A 14,798-nucleotide genomic window follows, 5' to 3' on the forward strand; every position below is an offset into this window, starting at 1 on the left:
GCCACAGAGCTGCCTGGTCTTGCTGCTTTCCCTGCCCTTCCTCAGGTGCCCGACCTCTGCAGTGGCCCTGGGCAACATGCGGTTTCTGCCCAGGTGCCAAGAAACACAGAGGTGGTGTTGAAACACCGAATGAACGGCTTCATGCGACTGCCGTGACTTGCGCAGTTGTTCATCCTGCTGCTCTGCCTCACCTGAGCCAGCATCTCTCCAAACCCTGGTCAAGGAAGGAGAGGTGGCTTCCTTGCATCTGGGGCTTCTCTGCAGAGCTGGGGATGTGCCTTTGGCAGCCTGGCTCTTCGACAGAGCCAGGGCAGCCTCTCTGCTCCTCAGGGTGATTTGGCAATGCCACCCTCCTGCTGTTGCCTCCTAGAAGAAACTGCTGAGTGGATGCTGTGTCTGGTTTGAATTAAGAAGAGCTGGGAGGATCCTGCCAAGCATGAGCTTTCCAACCACAGCACGAGTGTCCTCTGCTGGCCTGAATTGCCTGAGACACCTCCATAACAAAGCTTTGGGGCATGTGGCCCTCTCTAAGGGCCAGGTCCCACACCCTGGGCAAGATCCATCTTCAGAACACCCCAGCATAGAGGGTTGTGCAGATTCTTGTCTACAAACCAATCTGCTCCCCTACATAGCCACCAAGGAGAAAAAAATATCATCTTGATCTCATTGTATTCTGTTTCATATTTCAATTTATCCACATTAGTTTTCCTTCTTCCAGAATGAGGGAGGCCTCCTCGCGTCCCAGGCGGGAATACAAGCCCAAACCCAGGGAGACATACGACTTTGGAGAGACCGACCAGTCTAACGGGGGCTTCTCTTGCAATCCTACCCCCAAAGTCTCAGGTAAAGTTGTCCCGTGTGTGTGCACACACAGATGCCTCTGGAGCAGTCTCCTGGGGATGGAGGTGAACTACTCTGCCTGGAAATGATGGTTCTGGTGTGCCGGATGTGCCTGCGTGAGCTGGTGGCTCTGAAAAATGTCAGAAATGCCTCTAGACTCAGGCTGTTTTCTCTTAGGACCCAGCAGCCTTCGTTATATTGGCTTTGGGGACATCCCAGCGGGGTCTCCAGCCCGGTCCACTCGCCTGTAGTGCCCAGTCAGGGCCAGCAGTGGCAGACAGGAAAAATGAAGCATCTCTCACACCCTCCCCATCTTCCATCATGCTGCATTCATCCCTCCCTGGTCCTGGCAAGGCAGGCGGGTTTCTAACACAGCATGTGGGCCACCCTGTTTCTCCAAACAGATCCTCCCTTCAGCCCCTGCCTTTTCCTCTCTCCAGTTCATGTTGTTTTAAGCATGTCTCTTTTTGTTTGGAAGCAGCTTCCTCCTCTTTCCGATCCGACAAGCCGTCCCGGGCCTCCGTCAGGAGTATCCGTGAGTTTCCTCCCTCTGCACTGCATGATGTATGACCATCTCTCCCCATCCCTCCTTGCTCTTCCTTCCATGATGCTGCTGCTTTGGAGCCGCTAACACCTCCGGGCTGTGCCTGGCCAGCAGAATAGCGCAGCTAAGCCTCGAGCTAAGCCCCAAATTAAAACAGCCATGCTAAACTGATATTTACCACCCCAAAGCTGGGGCCATTGCTCACCCGGAGGCGTTGTAGCAGCTATCATCACGCAGGCATGTCCGGCGTGAGGCCACAGCGATCAGATGCTCTTCCACGAGGTATCAGACATCTGAGGGTTACCCCCTTCTCGTTCCAAGCACCCAGCCTGGATCTGTCCCACTCCTGCTCGTGCTGCCCCCCGCCAAACCCCACCGCTGAAGGCTGGGGGGAGTGGGTAGAGCCTAGGCATGCCGAGCAGGTTTTGTGGTCCCAGCTGGGCAGCGAGGAGCCTACAGTGGGTTGCGGGAGTGACGTGGGGTCTGTGGATCAGCATTCCTACTGAAGGGACACGTGGGGGTCCCGTTGGAGTCCTGTTGGAGTCCCGAGGCCAGGCTGGGTCTGTGGCTCAGAGCCGTGGTGGTGGGGAAAGCTCGTGGTGGTGCAGCAAAGGGGCAGGAGGAGTGAAGGAGCCTGGTGCAGGGAAGTGCCGTGGTGGTGGGACCAGCGTGGTATTTTGAGAAGTTGTCTCAAAACCTGCTTGGCTGCCGCTTCTGGTGTTTTCTGAGTTCTCTTCTAATGCTGGGTCCTTCCTTGCTGTGGGTGTTCAGCAGACCAGACGTGCTGCTGCTGTTCATGCCATTCCTCCTGCCCTGGTTGGAAGAGGGTGGGGGACAGGGGCCAGGCAGCCCCCAGTGGTCTCTATTAGCTCTGTCCCTTTTCAGTAGGATCCCCACAGCTGTGAAGCTGAGTGTCTGCCCATCCCAAAACGTCAGCGCATAGAGCAAGCAGCAGCTTTCCCTGCTACAAAACACCCTTTGCAGTCAGGTCTGATGCTTAAATCATGGAGCTGAGATGGGGGAAAGAGACCCCCCCCCTGTTTTTTGGGGGGAGCTCGCATGCAACACTGAACTGATAATTTCCTAATTTAATTAATTTAGCCTGCTGCCCAGGGGAGGCAGTTGCACTCCTCCCCCTCCCATCACACTCAGGCTCAGGGTGATGAGCGACCCCCAGGTCCTTCTCTGCCACATTCTGGTGTCTAACCCCATCCTCGATGAACTGCATGGCAGCTTCTCTCATCTCTGGAGGAATACCGTGGCTTTTCACCACCTGGTTTCCATTATGGGGGTCTAAATTAGGTTGGAGTTTAGTTTAGAGAGGGGGAAGTCAGGCAGGATCAGGTGGTGGACCTGGGATGCTGGAGGTGGGACTCTGCTTTGGGAGAAGCTTGTGCAGGACCTGGTTGTGGCAAGATGGTGGAGGAACAATGAGCTAAAAGCCAGTGAGGACTTTAAACTGGGTTAATGCTTTACCGTCACGGGGACAAAGTGAAGGGCCAGTTTATCCCGGGCAGGGCAGAGCTGGGTTGTGAAACCAGTTGTGCAAGCCCTGGCTCGGGCAGAGCCGATGATGCTGCATGGTGTCCAGATCTGGCATCCACCAGCGCGATCCCGGGGATCCCCGGCATCGGCAGAGCCAGGGCCTTGAGGAAAGGGGTGCGAGGGGGCCCAGCTCACCTCTCCCCTCCCCTGTCTCTCCCCGCAGCCCCCCTGGACCAGCCCTGCTGCAAGGCTCTCTACGACTTTGAACCCGAAAACGATGGCGAGTTGGGCTTCAAGGAAGGCGATATCATCACCCTGACCAACCAGATTGACGAAAACTGGTACGAGGGCATGATCAACGGCCAGTCGGGCTTCTTCCCCCTCAACTACGTGGAAGTGCTGGTTCCGCTACCTCAGTGAAACGGCATCACTCCCGTCCCCCATCCGCTCATGCGGGGCCGAGCTCCATTCCACCTCCCTCCTGACACTGGCCCTGTCCGGCGGCGGGGCCGCGTTCTCTCTGTGTCACCTCGGGGCGAGATTGCCACCAGGGAACAAACCAGAAGGGTCAAACGACCCCCCCACCCCTTGTGAATTTGGTTATTTTAATTTTTTTTTTTTTGTGTGTGTCCTTCTGGTGCTTGAACTTCGGTACTTTGCGCACCCTGCCAGGTCCCCCCTGACCCCCGGGCTGTACGATGGCCACAGGCCTCTCCCTGTCCAGTTTTTCTTTCTTTCGTGTCAAGCAGCTGGATGAGCCAGGTTGGGAGAGCCAGGATGCATCCTTTGCCCTGAGCATCACCCTGGGGAGACGCATGGCCCAGTGACAGGGGGGCAAAGCAGCCCTTTACCCCCCACCCCCTTAAACACTACCCCTCTCCCTGACGATGCCCAGCCTTCCATCCAGGACCCTGGCTCTCCCAGGGGGCTCAGGGGAGGGATGCCATGGCGCAGCAACACTACGACATCCATCAAACACTAAACCAGCCCTGCGGCGCGGGTGCTGAGCTCTGCCTGCGGCTCTGTGCTGCTCCCCCCACACACACCCTGGAGGGACAAAGCAGGGATGTCCCTCTGCCCCCTCCTCCCAGAGCTTGGCTCCAAAGCGGGGTGGTTTCTCCCTTCTGCCCTATTTTAAGCCAAGTTGCTTCTGGACCTTTGGGATTTTCCTACTCCAGACTTGACTGATGTGTCAGAGATGGGGGATAATTTTGGGGAGGGGGTGGGAACTGGGCCACAGCCTGGGTTCTACCCACCACGGGGCAGAGCGGGTGGTGGCTCCTCTCCCTGGGGAGCCGTCGGCACCCAGTGCTGCAGGACCGGGGCTTGCTGGAGCTTGGCTGATCCTCATGTGCCTTCCCTGTGCCCCCCACCCCTGCCCCGCAGCCCCCTCCTTGGCCGGGGGGGGAGCAATGAGCCCCTCTGCCATGGGTTTGGTGGGAAAAGGTATCACACATCTCAGCGCTGCCTCTGCCACCCCTTAGCCCTAAGCATCCCAGCGTGTTCCTTCTTACGGGGGGCAGGATGGGGCCCGGCAGTGCTCCCCCCATCTCTCACTCAACTCCGTGGGTTTCCTTGCTAGAAAAATGGTCTTTTTCTCCCTCCTTTGTGGGTCTTTGCCGGGCTCTAGCCCCTCTCCTCCTTGGTTAGCACTGTCCCCCTGCCCAGGCCAGGGGCCAAGCCCCAGCTCCACACTGGGCCCATGCCGCAGCACGTCTCTGTCCCTGCTGTTCCCGGCACGTTACAGTTACCCATCCCCTTTTTAACGATTTTAACAGTGCATGTCAATGTACATCCCGTCCCCTGCTGCGCTGTGCTCCAGGCAGGCTGAGCGGTGGCCCCGCTCCCAGCCACAGGGGGCACGGGGCAGCTCCCCCTCGCTCCCAGCAGCACAGGGAGCCCCAGGGACCACTGTCCTCGGGGACCTCGTGTCCGTCCCCTCCCCGGTGGGGACTGCGGTCACAGCCCAGGAGCGCTGGCTCCTGCTCAGGTGGATTGAAATGCGTTTTGTCAGTTGGGACAACTTGCTAGACTTTTTTTTTTTTGGTAATGGTTTCTCCTGGTTTTTAGGAGGAAAAAAAAAAAAGACCCAAAAATCTTGACTTGTATCTCTGAATAAAAGTATTAAATGTTTTCTTCTTTCTAATGGCTGCTTCCTCTCTGTGAGTGTGAGACTGGGCAGGAGGAGCTCTGGATGAACATCCCCAATTCAGTCCCCAAAACCAGGCAGCTGGACGGTGGCTGCATCCCGTGAGGCCACCGGCACTGTCCCTTACCGCAAGGCCACCAAGATGTCCCCAAGCCAGTGCAGCCGCGTGCTGGCCACCTCTCAGGAACCACTCTTTAATCAACTACCCCTTCCACAAACAACTTACAGCCAAGAGTCCCATCACCATCACCCCCCTCCGCTGCTGCCCTGGGGCAGGGCAGGAGCCAGGGAGGGGCCGGGGGGGACATGTCCCAGGACCCCTCGGGTAAGCTCCCAGGAGCAGTGGGCGATGCAGTGTCCCCGCAGCACTGCACTGCCCTGGGTCCGGATGAGCCCCTCGGGCTGGGGGCGGGGGGGCTGCTGAGCTGAGCCCTGGCTGCTGGGAAGGCACCTGGTCCAAGTTGAGGCGGGGGTCCCGGCCCCCTCAGCTGCTGAGCTTGAGGAGGCTGTAGATCTGCTCCAGGATGTGGGTGAAGCTCTGGTCTTTGGGGGTGCGGGAGGCCAGGGAGCCCTGACACAGGAACGCAGCCCCGTTAATGAAAACATCGGGAGGGCTGGAACGCCGCCCCCCTGAAGCTGAAGCCCCCTCCTCACCTTCAGTTTGTCCAGGTAGGTCTGATCCTGACTCCACAGCTCCTGAAACTTCACCAAGTCCGGCGCGCCCTTGTAAAACTCCACCAGCAGCGTCTGGGGTGGGGGGGCGAGAGGAGCTGCAGGCACGGGGGCTGCCCCAGGGCCCCCCCACCCCTGTGGCACTGAGACCTCGGCAGCATGTCAGGGATGGAGAAGAGATGGTCACCGTCACTGGGAATGGGGACGGGTAGCAGAGCCCCTGCCAGCCCCCCACGGGGTCGGGGAGTTATCCTTGCTGGGGCAAAGGGGGTTTTTGTGTTGTTCCCCCCCAGCATGCTCACCATCTCCTGCAGGACATCATTGGTGAGGAAGCCGTCCTGGATGTAGGCCACCTCCACGTCCATGGGGATGCCGTAGTCATTGGGCCGTTGCTGGAGGATGGGGGGGTCACCCCACGGCACTGGGGCCACCCACATCCCAAATCCACCCCACACACAAAGGGATGGTGACCACTTACCTCCGGTGGTGGCATCACCCAGAAAGGCGCAATTTTGGATTCCACGCCAGGGTTGCCATGATAGTAGGGTCCTGGGGGGTGGGGTGGGGAGAGGTGACACAGATGGGGCTGACACGGGGCGGGAGGGGTGACAGCAGCCCCCAGCACCCCTGAGCCAGCGGGGCCCGGTCTCTTACCGCAGATGAGGGCCAGGCAGGGCTGGAAGCCATTGCCGCTGCCCTGCAGCTTGAGCTGATAATCCATCTGCGCATCGATGTCGTGCAGGGAGGGCAGTGCGGGGCCAAAGGGGTGACTGTGGTACCAGCCCACCAGTGACAGCCCCCGCAGGAACAGGCTCTGGCAGATCTGGGACAGGCAGATTCCATGGGTCCAGGACCCTGGGGACCCCCAAGACCCCTCCAGACTCCCCTGCAGGGCTGCTTTACCTCCTCCTCCACGGCGCCAGCGGCTTCAGCATCACCCAGGCGGGTCCGGCACGGGAAGGCTCGCAGCACCGTAAGCACTGCCGGGGGGGCACAGGGGTGGGTGGCTCCGAAAAGGGCTGGGGGGGCCACCTACCAACGCCCCCACCCTGCTACCTACGCTGCGTGTTGGTGTCCCACCGCCCACCCAGGTAGCCCACCACTTCACTCCGTGTCAGGTGGCTGTGGAAATCCTAAAGGAAAAGGTTAAAATCAACAGTTTGGCCCCAAAATGACAATGGGGGCACCTCCACCCCTCCCTGCGGGTGTCCTCAGTGCCATCAGAGGTGTCCCAACCTGTCCCCCACCTTGGGGAGGGGACGCACCAGGAGCAGGAGGACGTTGCTAGAAATGGCCACGTTGAAGGGCTGGAACTTGTTGATAGCGGCGAAGGATGTCACCTCCACTAGGGTCTGGGGGTTCCTGGAAGAGCCGCAGTCCCGCTGCCACCCCTGTCCCTCCCTGCACCTGCAGGGCCGGCAAGGGCACCCGTGGGGGCTGGGGATCCAGTCCCCATTGCACCCTACCTGGCCGAGTCGCGGGTGCCCAGGGTGCAGTAGCGCACGGGCACCCGGGGTTTGCTCTCCAGCCTTTTCCCCGGGGGGCCGTGATCTGCGAAGCACAACGCCCCGTCACTGCTTCCGGGCTGCCCCGGGTTCCCCCAGGGACCCCCCTGTCACCTTACCCATCCCCGCCGGCTCTGCCAGGCTCTTGCACTGCTGCTTCTTGCTCCTCTCCTCCGTTTTTTTGGCAGCCACCAGCTCCGGCACGGGCGCCCGACCCTCCCTCGTCGCCTCCTCCTCTTCCTCCTCAGGCATCTCCTCCTCCTCACCCTCGCTGGCCAGGCTCTGCGGGCAGCACAGGGCTGGCACCCGCCCATCCCACCCACACTTAGGGGGCACCCAGGGGGTTCCGGCCCACCTCCTCGGCGGGTGGCGCGTTGGGCTGGTGCTTGCGGAGCCAGGCGGCTTTGTACTGGTCCAGCTTCTGTCCCTTGTAGCGCACGGAGGCCCAGCCACACCCCGACTTCTTGGCGGGGTTCACCAGGCGCTTGCAGTGGGTGGCCCAGGCGCTGGGCGAGTTGAAGACCTGCCCCGTCTCCTGCCAGGTGATGGTGCCGTCCGCCCCCAGGTCCCCCACGAACTTCTTGCCCTGGGGCGGGTGGGGTGAGCTGGGAAGGCACCCGCCAGTCCCCTGTCCCCCACCTGTGCCCCTCATCCCTGCCCCCCATCCCTGTGAACCTCATCCCTGTCCCCCATCCCTGTGCCCTCCATTCCTATGTCCCTCATCCCTGTCCCCCATCCCCCTGTCCCCCATCCCCATGTCTTCCATCCTGGTTCCCCATCCCCGTGTCCCCACCCCGTCGCCTCCCCGCACCACTCACCAGGTAGTAGATGGAGAGGACGCCACGGGCCGGCTCAAGGAGCCCGTCGCGGAGCAGGACACGCAGGGTGATGCCGCGGCGGGTGAGCACGGCCCCCCGGGAGCCCCCCGCCGCCTTCGACCCGCTCCCGGCCTCCGGCTCAGCCTCTGTTTCATCCAGCCCCGGCTCCAGCTCGTCCTCGTCCTCCTCCAGGCACTCGTCCCCACCGGGGGAGGCAGCTGCCAGCGCTGTGGGATGGGGACATGCCGGGATGGGGACAACTTGTGTGGGGGCCTCCCGGGGGGCAGCACCCATGGGCGTTCCCCCCAAGAGCACTCTTGGGTCACCCCAGCCTTGTGTCTGCTTGTGGATGGCGACACTGGGACAGGGATACGCAGGGATATGGGGACAGGAAGATGTGGACATGGGGATGCAAGGATACGGGGGGATGGACATGGGGACAGGAGGGCCCAGGGCCAGGGGGACGGGGACACTGTTGGGGGGAGACACAGGCATGTGAGGACAAAGGGGCATGACGATAGAGGACTTGGGGACATGGGGACACAGGGCCATGGGGACACAGCTGTGGGACACGGGGACACAGGGACAAGACTCTCCTGGCCCAGGAGGTCCCCAGAACCTGGTCTGAGCCCAGAGATGGGGACAGGGACAGAGGTGTCCCCACCCTGACCCACGGGTGTCCCAGAACGTCCCTGTCTCTGCCCCACGGATGTCTCGGAGTGTCCCCACCCCTGAACCACGGTGTCCCGAGGTGTCCCCATCCTGTGGGTGTCCCTATCCCAGCCCCATGGGTGTCTCGGGGTGTCCCCATCCCTGCCCCACGGACGTCCCAGGGTGTCCCTACCCCTGCCCCACGGGTGTCCCCATCCCGTGGGTGCCCCGGCGTGTTCCCCCCCACGGGGGTGCCCGTGGTGCCCGGCCGCGTGCAGGCGCGCCCCGGGGGTCCGCGCACTGGCGTGGGTGTGCGCATGCGCAGGTGCACACGCGTGTGCGCGGGGAGGGGCGGTGTGTGCACACGCAGGTGCATGTGCGTGTGCGCGCGCGTGTGCGGGGTGTGGGTTGTGTGTGTTGCGCGCGCGTGTGCCCGGTGCGTGCGCGCGTGTTCTACCCGGTGCGTGCGCGAGCGCGCGTCGGTGGCGGCGCGCGCCCGCCGGTACCTGCCATGCTCCGCTTGCGCCGCTCCCGCCGCTCCCGCCTCCCCCCGGTGCGCGCGACGGCGGCGCCACGTGATGGGGGGGGGGGCCCGCGCGCCCCGCCCCGCCCCGCCCCGCCCCGCCCGGGGGGAGGAGGGGGGGCGACAACCCTGCACCTGCTGCGCCGACCCGGGAGGGACACGGTGACACAAACCCGCGCCGGTGCCCTGACACCCCCGCTCCTGCCGCGCCCCGGCTGGGAAACCCCACCCCGGTGCCCTCCGCCCCGGGGTGGGGCTGCCCGATGCCCGCAGTCCGGGAGGGACCGGCCCGGCCCGGCGGCACCTGCGGCTCCTGCGGCGGCGGCGGCGGCTCCTGCGGCGGCACCTGCGGCTCCTGCGGCGGCGGCGGCGGCGGCGGCAGCGGCGGCTGCGGCGGTGGTGGGCGGAGATGGCCCGGCCGGTGCGACTGCCCCGGCGGGACCGACCCCGGCCCCAGCCCCAGCACAGCTACGAGGGCTTCCTGGAGAAGCGGGGCCCGTGGGACCAGGTGGGTCCGCACCCCCCGGGACCGGCCCCGGCAACCGGGGTTCACCCCCCCCGTACCGAGCCCCGGCACTGACCCTCTCAGGACCGACCTCCCCCCGGCGTCCGCTCTGCCGCCCTCGGGCCGCGCCGGTGCGTCCTCGCGGAGCCCGGTGTGGGCGTCCCGGTGTCCCCCGCAGCGCCCGGTGCCGGTACCCGGCGGCGGAGCTGAGTCCCATCCCGCCCCCAGGTCTCCCGGAGGGTCTGGGCCGGGCTGCGGGGGGTCACACTCGCCTTCTACGGGCAGCCCCGGGACTACGAGGTACGGGGGGTCCCTGGGTGGGGACACCGAGTGGGCTGCCCTGGCCGGGACCCGTGGGACACCCCCAGGCTGGGACCCTCCTGTGGGACCCCTCCAGGCTGGAGACACCCCTGGACCCGGGCCCCCATGTCTGGGACGCCCTCTGGGTGAGCACCCCCAGCCTGGTACCGCTGTGAAGTCCTGGGGCTGGGACCCCTAAGATGGGACCCCTGGGATGGGACCTCTAGGTGGAACTCCCAGTCCAGGACCGCCCCCCCCAAGAGTGGGAGCCCCAGTGTGGGACCGCTGTGACCCTCTGGGGCTGGGACCACAGGGTTGGGACCCCCCCTGTAGGCTGGGACCCCAGAGACACCCCTGGGTCAGGACCCCCTCAGGATGGGCTTCTCCAGGGTGGAACCCCCAGACTGAGACCCCCGGGACCCTCTAGAGCTGGGATGCCCAAGGTGGGACCCCGGGATTGGGACTCCCTGCTCTAGGCTGGGACCCCAGAGACACCTGTGCACCAGGACACCCTCAGGGTGGGCTCCCCCAGAGTGGGACCCTCAGCCTGAGACCCCCCCAGCTGGGACCCCCGAGGTGGGACCCCTCCCCAAGCTGGGACTCCAGAGATACCCCTGGGCCAGAACCCCCCTGGGTTGACACCCCTGGGCTGGGACCTTTGGGTGACACTGGGGAGTGTCCCCCAGGCTGGGACCCCCTGTGGAGGTGAGGGTGGGAGCCCAGCATGGGGCAGGGGGACGGGTGGCTGGGAGGGGGCTGAGGCCTGGCGCGCTCGTGTCTGTGGTGGCAGGGGGGCCCACACTCAGGTGCCCCCAGCCCCTGGAGTTGCTGGACCTGAGCAAGCTGGTGGCCGTGTGGGCCCAGGGTGGGGACCTTATCCTCCAGCTGCGGGGACAGGGACAGAAGGTGACGCTGAAGGTGAGGGGCATCCCACGGGGGGGCACTGGCAGGTGTTGAGGGCATGTGGGGGGGCTAGGAGCACAGGGTGGCAGAGGGACACGGTTGGTGCCAGGCAGGGCAGAGGCGGGTCTGGGAGGGACTCAGGGGTGGGGTGTCGGGGGACAGACGGGGCTGGGGACAGGGTTTGAGGGTGCAGGGGGCAACAGGGGCATGGGGGGAGGCACAACATCCAGGGCTGGGGGGCACGGGGGGCAGGATTTGAGGGGACAGAGGGGACAGGATTTGGGGACTGGGGGGACATGGGGGCACTGGGGGCTGGATTTGGGGGTATAGGGGGCAGAGGGGACAGGATTTGGGGACTGGGGAGCAGGGGGGCATTGGGGGCTGGATTTGGGGGTACAGGGGGTGCAGGAGCAGAGGGACGGGGTGGTGGCATGCAGGGGACAGGCTTAGGGGGATGCAGAGGCTGGGGGCAGGGGGCCACAAGGAACAGCATATGGGGACACAGAGGGCGCAGGGGACAGGTCACCTTCACATCACCCCCCTTGTCCCTGGCAGGCGGAGAGCTGGGAAGCGCAGGAAATGTGGCGGGGATTCATCCTGACCATGGTGGAGGTGCGCATGGGGCACTGGGGGGGGGTCCCGGTGACAGTGACCTCACTGTGCCCATTGCGGCCCATGTCCTGCCTCCGCCACAGATGAAGGTCCCCACCGACCTGGCACTGCTGCCCGGCCACCTCTTCCAGCTCTCGGAGGCCCTGCGCGAGGAGTGGGACCGACGGGCCACCCCCAGGTCCCCTGCCACCCGCAGCCCCCCGGCCACCCCTGGTGCCCCCAAGCCACCGCTGTCCCCGTGAGTCGGGGGGGCTCTGCATCCTCACTGGGATGCACTGGGGACCAGCATGGCTTGGGTGGCACAGCCTGGGGGGGGCTCTGGGTGGCTCAGGGTGGCCTCACAGGGCGGGGGGGTGACAAGGCAGGGCTGTCCCCAGGGTGCCCAGCTGCTTCTTTGAGGTGACGCGCCTCGAGGCCGAGGGGCTGCTGGAGCGGAGTGTGGGCAGGGGGAACATGGTGCTGCGCCCCAGGGGACACGGCCAGGGTGTCTCTGTCACCACGCGCCAGGAGATGAACGGGTGAGTGGGGGGCACTGTTTGGGGACAGGGACGGGTCGCATCACAGCACTGGTCCCTGGGCAAGGGGTGTCCCCCTGGGTGTGGGTCATCATGCAAGGGGTGGCATCAGGCTGTGTCCCCATGCGAGGGTCCATGCAAGAGGTGGCCCCAGTGCACAGGTCCCCATGTGAGGGGTGCCCCCAAAGGGCGAGGGTCCCCATGTGAGGGGTGGCCCCAGGGCAAGGGTCCCTGTGGAGTGCGGGTGCCCATTTGAGGGTTGTCCCTGGGGTGCAGGTCCCTGTGTAAGGGGTCTCCTCCTGGCAATGGGGCTCCTTGTGAGAGGTGGCATCAGGGTGCGTCCCCATGCAAGGAGTGTCCCCAGGACGTGGGTACTTGTGCAAGAGGTGGTCCCAGTGCACAGGTCCCAATGGGAGGGGTGTCCCCAGGGTGCAGGTGCCCATGTGAGTGGTGTCCCCCCAGGGTCAGAGTCCCTCTGCAAGGGGTGGCCCCAGGGCAATGGTCCCCATGTGAGGGGTGTCCCTGGGGTGCAGGTCCCTATGCAAGGCGTGTCCCCCCAGGTTGAGGGTCCCCATGGGGTACGGGTGCCAATGTGAGGGGTGGCCCTGGGGCACAGGTCCCTGGGTGAGGGGTGGTGGCCCCCGCTGATGCAGCCCCCGCGGCAGCATGGTGCTGCTGAGGCACTACAGGGTGAACCACGTGGACCAGGGCTACATCATCGATGTGGACACGCAGGTGAGTGACATGGGGCATAGCGGGGCTGGCCCTGGGGACAGGGACCCCTCCCCAGGCACTCACCTGAGTCCCTGGGACGGGCCCCACAAGGGCTGGGACCCCCAGGCTGGGATTCAAGGGACCCCCAGCAACACTTGGGGTCTGAGACCCACAAGGACTGGCACCCAAGGAATAGGCACCCATGGTGTCTGGGCAACCCCAAGGCTGGGCACCCCACAGCCTGGGCCCCCCAAGGAGCTGGGACCCCCCAGTGCAAGGAAGCCTGGGAACTGGGACCCCAAAAAGGCTGGGAGCCCCAAAAGGGCTGGTACCCAAGGGACTGGGACCCCTAAGGAACTGGGACCCCCTGAGGGCTGATACCCAAGGGACTGGGACCCCCAAAAGGGCTGGGATACCCAAGGGACTGGGACCCCTAAGGGCTGGGATACTCAAGGATCTGAACCCCCCTCATGGCTGGGACGGTGGGACCCAAGGGACTGGGACCCCAAAAGTACAAGGACCCCCAAAAAGGGCTGGGACACAAAGGACTGGTGTCCCTAAGTGACTGTGACACCCCAAAGGGTTGGGACCCTCCCAGGGCCCAGGAGCTGTGGGCTGTGAATGGGGGGACCCATGGGGGTGTACCTCCAAGTGACACCGTGTCCCCCCCAGCATCGCTGCTCCTCGCTGGCTGAGGTGGTGCAGTACTTCGTGGAGAGCAGCAAGGGCAGCCTGCAGCCCCTGCACCGGGAGTACAGCTCACGGCTCGGTGGGCTTGGGGGGGGACTCTGGGGGGGACTACGGGAGGGTCCGCGTGCTCAGCAGGGTCTGGGAGGGAGCGGGTCTTGCAGGACAGTGGTGGCAGCAGTTATGGGTGGTGGAGGGCATCTAGGGGCGGGATCTCTGGGGACTGCTGGAGAGTTGCCTGAGTGTTGGGGTGCTGCGGAATGGTACTGGGAGGGGCAGAGGTGCTGGGGTGTCACAGGCTGGCACTGGAGGTCTTGGGGGGGGGGGGGCGGACGTGTCAGGGGCAGGCAGAGAGTCTGTGACACCCCCTTTGCTCTGCTCCAGAGTTCGTGGAGATGGATGGTGAGAATGCAGAGGAGACCCAGAGGGTGTGCGAGCCCCCACCGGCTGCCCCCACACCCCCGCCCCGTCGGCTCAGCGCACTGAAGCCATCCTCGAGCCCCCATCGCCCTGCGTTGCAGTCCCCGGGGGGGCCTGAGGGACCCCCCCCATTTGGGGCCATCCCAAAGAAGCAGACCTACATGAACATGCAGGGTGAGGCCACCTGGGTTTGGGGAAACTGAGGCAGGGAGGGGTGCACCCCCATGCTGACCCCTGCCCTTCTCCACAAATGAGGAAGCCCCCTTGAGCTCGGTGCCCCGTCCTGCCCCCTGCAGAGCCCTGCTGACACCCCACAGCCCCGGTGAGGGGGGGGTCCGGGTGCCTGGAGGGGGAGGGGGATGGAACCTGGAAAGAGGGGATGTGGAGGGGTGCCAGGATGCCTGTATCCTGTCACCTGCTCTGGGGGGCAGTGGGGACAAGTGGTGGAGCAGAGTGGTCCCTCTGGGGTCACTTGGGGGGGAAAGGGAGGGGGCCCGGATGCCTGGGTCCTCTGCCAGGCAGTCATCCCTCCCCCCCACAACCCCGCGGTGCAGACATGGTGGACGAGCTCGCCAAGAAGCTGCAGCTGCGCAGAGCTCTCATCGAGGACTGATGCATCCCAGCACCAGGTCAGGGGGCACGTCCCCCCCACTCTTTGTGACAGGAACCAGCTGGGGCAGCGGTGTCCCCCCCCCGGGGCAAAGCTGCCCCCAGCCCTGCCAGCCCAGCCACATCCGTAGGGCTGGGGTGGCACTGGGGAGGGGAGTGCAAGTGGCACAGAGATGGACCCCTGACCCACGTATTTGGGGAGCAGCATCGTGGGTGCCATCCTGAATAAAGGCACTGCCCCCTCAGCCCTGTCCCGGCTCCTTGTGCCGTGGGGATGGCACCGGGAGCCTCCCCAGTAAAAAAAACCTTTTCCACCCTGGGCTGCTGCCACCCAGTGCCCCATGCC

At 64.5% G+C, this 14,798-nt stretch overlaps 3 protein-coding genes across 13 annotated transcripts in view; 2 read left to right on the forward strand and 1 right to left on the reverse strand.

Annotated features, from left to right (window-relative positions):
• SH3GL1 (SH3 domain containing GRB2 like 1, endophilin A2) overlaps positions 1-5,015 on the forward strand; it is a 29,682-nt gene extending 24,667 nt beyond the window's left edge. The window contains exons 8-10 of one of the 3 annotated variants that reach the window (XM_074565758.1): positions 719-843; positions 1,319-1,375; positions 3,093-5,015. In XM_074565758.1, the coding sequence (XP_074421859.1) occupies positions 719-843; positions 1,319-1,375; positions 3,093-3,289 (379 nt within the window). In that variant the 3' untranslated portion in view covers positions 3,290-5,015. The remainder of the gene's footprint in view (positions 1-718; positions 844-1,318; positions 1,376-3,092) is intronic. The other 2 variants (XM_074565756.1, XM_074565757.1) reach the window with 2 other exon arrangements.
• A 161-nt stretch (positions 5,016-5,176) lies between these two features.
• MPND (MPN domain containing) lies at positions 5,177-9,304 on the reverse strand. Of its 3 annotated transcripts, none has more exons than XM_074565751.1 (13): positions 9,171-9,304; positions 8,014-8,240; positions 7,551-7,730; positions 7,315-7,477; positions 7,157-7,241; positions 6,956-7,052; positions 6,751-6,823; positions 6,594-6,670; positions 6,345-6,513; positions 6,169-6,239; positions 5,993-6,082; positions 5,673-5,765; positions 5,177-5,589 (listed from the first exon to the last, which is right to left on the reverse strand). In XM_074565751.1, the coding sequence occupies exons 1-13, from the start codon at positions 9,175-9,177 to the stop codon at positions 5,503-5,505; spliced, it is 1,419 nt and encodes a 472-aa protein (XP_074421852.1). In that variant the 5' UTR covers positions 9,178-9,304; the 3' UTR covers positions 5,177-5,502. The 3 variants fall into 3 exon arrangements, with proteins under 3 accessions (XP_074421852.1, XP_074421851.1, XP_074421853.1); XM_074565750.1 differs by having other exon boundaries at positions 5,187-5,589; positions 7,551-7,781; XM_074565752.1 differs by lacking the exon at positions 7,551-7,730 and having other exon boundaries at positions 5,187-5,589.
• On the forward strand, positions 9,160-14,697 carry STAP2 (signal transducing adaptor family member 2). 7 transcript variants are annotated; one of them, XM_074565748.1, is made up of 11 exons: positions 9,311-9,695; positions 9,921-9,992; positions 10,090-10,138; positions 10,809-10,910; positions 11,451-11,507; positions 11,591-11,745; positions 11,885-12,025; positions 12,688-12,757; positions 13,409-13,505; positions 13,808-14,017; positions 14,398-14,697. In XM_074565748.1, the coding sequence occupies exons 1-11, from the start codon at positions 9,451-9,453 to the stop codon at positions 14,454-14,456; spliced, it is 1,257 nt and encodes a 418-aa protein (XP_074421849.1). In that variant the 5' UTR covers positions 9,311-9,450; the 3' UTR covers positions 14,457-14,697. The 7 variants fall into 7 exon arrangements, 6 of the variants coding, with proteins under 6 accessions (XP_074421844.1, XP_074421845.1, XP_074421847.1 ...); XM_074565743.1 differs by having other exon boundaries at positions 9,160-9,695; positions 9,921-10,138; XM_074565746.1 differs by having other exon boundaries at positions 9,302-9,823; positions 9,921-10,138.
• Positions 14,698-14,798: the final 101 nt, after the last annotated feature.

The sequence above is a fragment of the Larus michahellis genome, chromosome 23, assembly GCF_964199755.1.
Source record: "Larus michahellis chromosome 23, bLarMic1.1, whole genome shotgun sequence".
Lineage (NCBI taxonomy): Eukaryota > Metazoa > Chordata > Aves > Charadriiformes > Laridae > Larus > Larus michahellis.

Bases quoted from the DNA above. Each gene is read 5' to 3' on its own strand.
- STAP2 (XM_074565743.1), top strand. From the start codon at position 9,176: ATGCTCCGCTTGCGCCGCTCCCGCCGCTCCCGCCTCCCCCCGGTGCGC. The intron at 9,696-9,920 runs GTGGGTCCGCAC...TCCCGCCCCCAG, and splicing joins AGCGGGGCCCGTGGGACCAG to GTCTCCCGGAGGGTCTGGGC. The intron at 10,911-11,450 runs GTGAGGGGCATC...TGTCCCTGGCAG, and splicing joins GACAGAAGGTGACGCTGAAG to GCGGAGAGCTGGGAAGCGCA.
- MPND (XM_074565750.1), bottom strand. The intron at 6,671-6,750 runs GTAGGTAGCAGG...CCCCCCCGGCAG, and splicing joins GTGGGACACCAACACGCAGC to TGCTTACGGTGCTGCGAGCC. The intron at 6,514-6,593 runs GTAAAGCAGCCC...TGCCTGTCCCAG, and splicing joins CTGGCGCCGTGGAGGAGGAG to ATCTGCCAGAGCCTGTTCCT.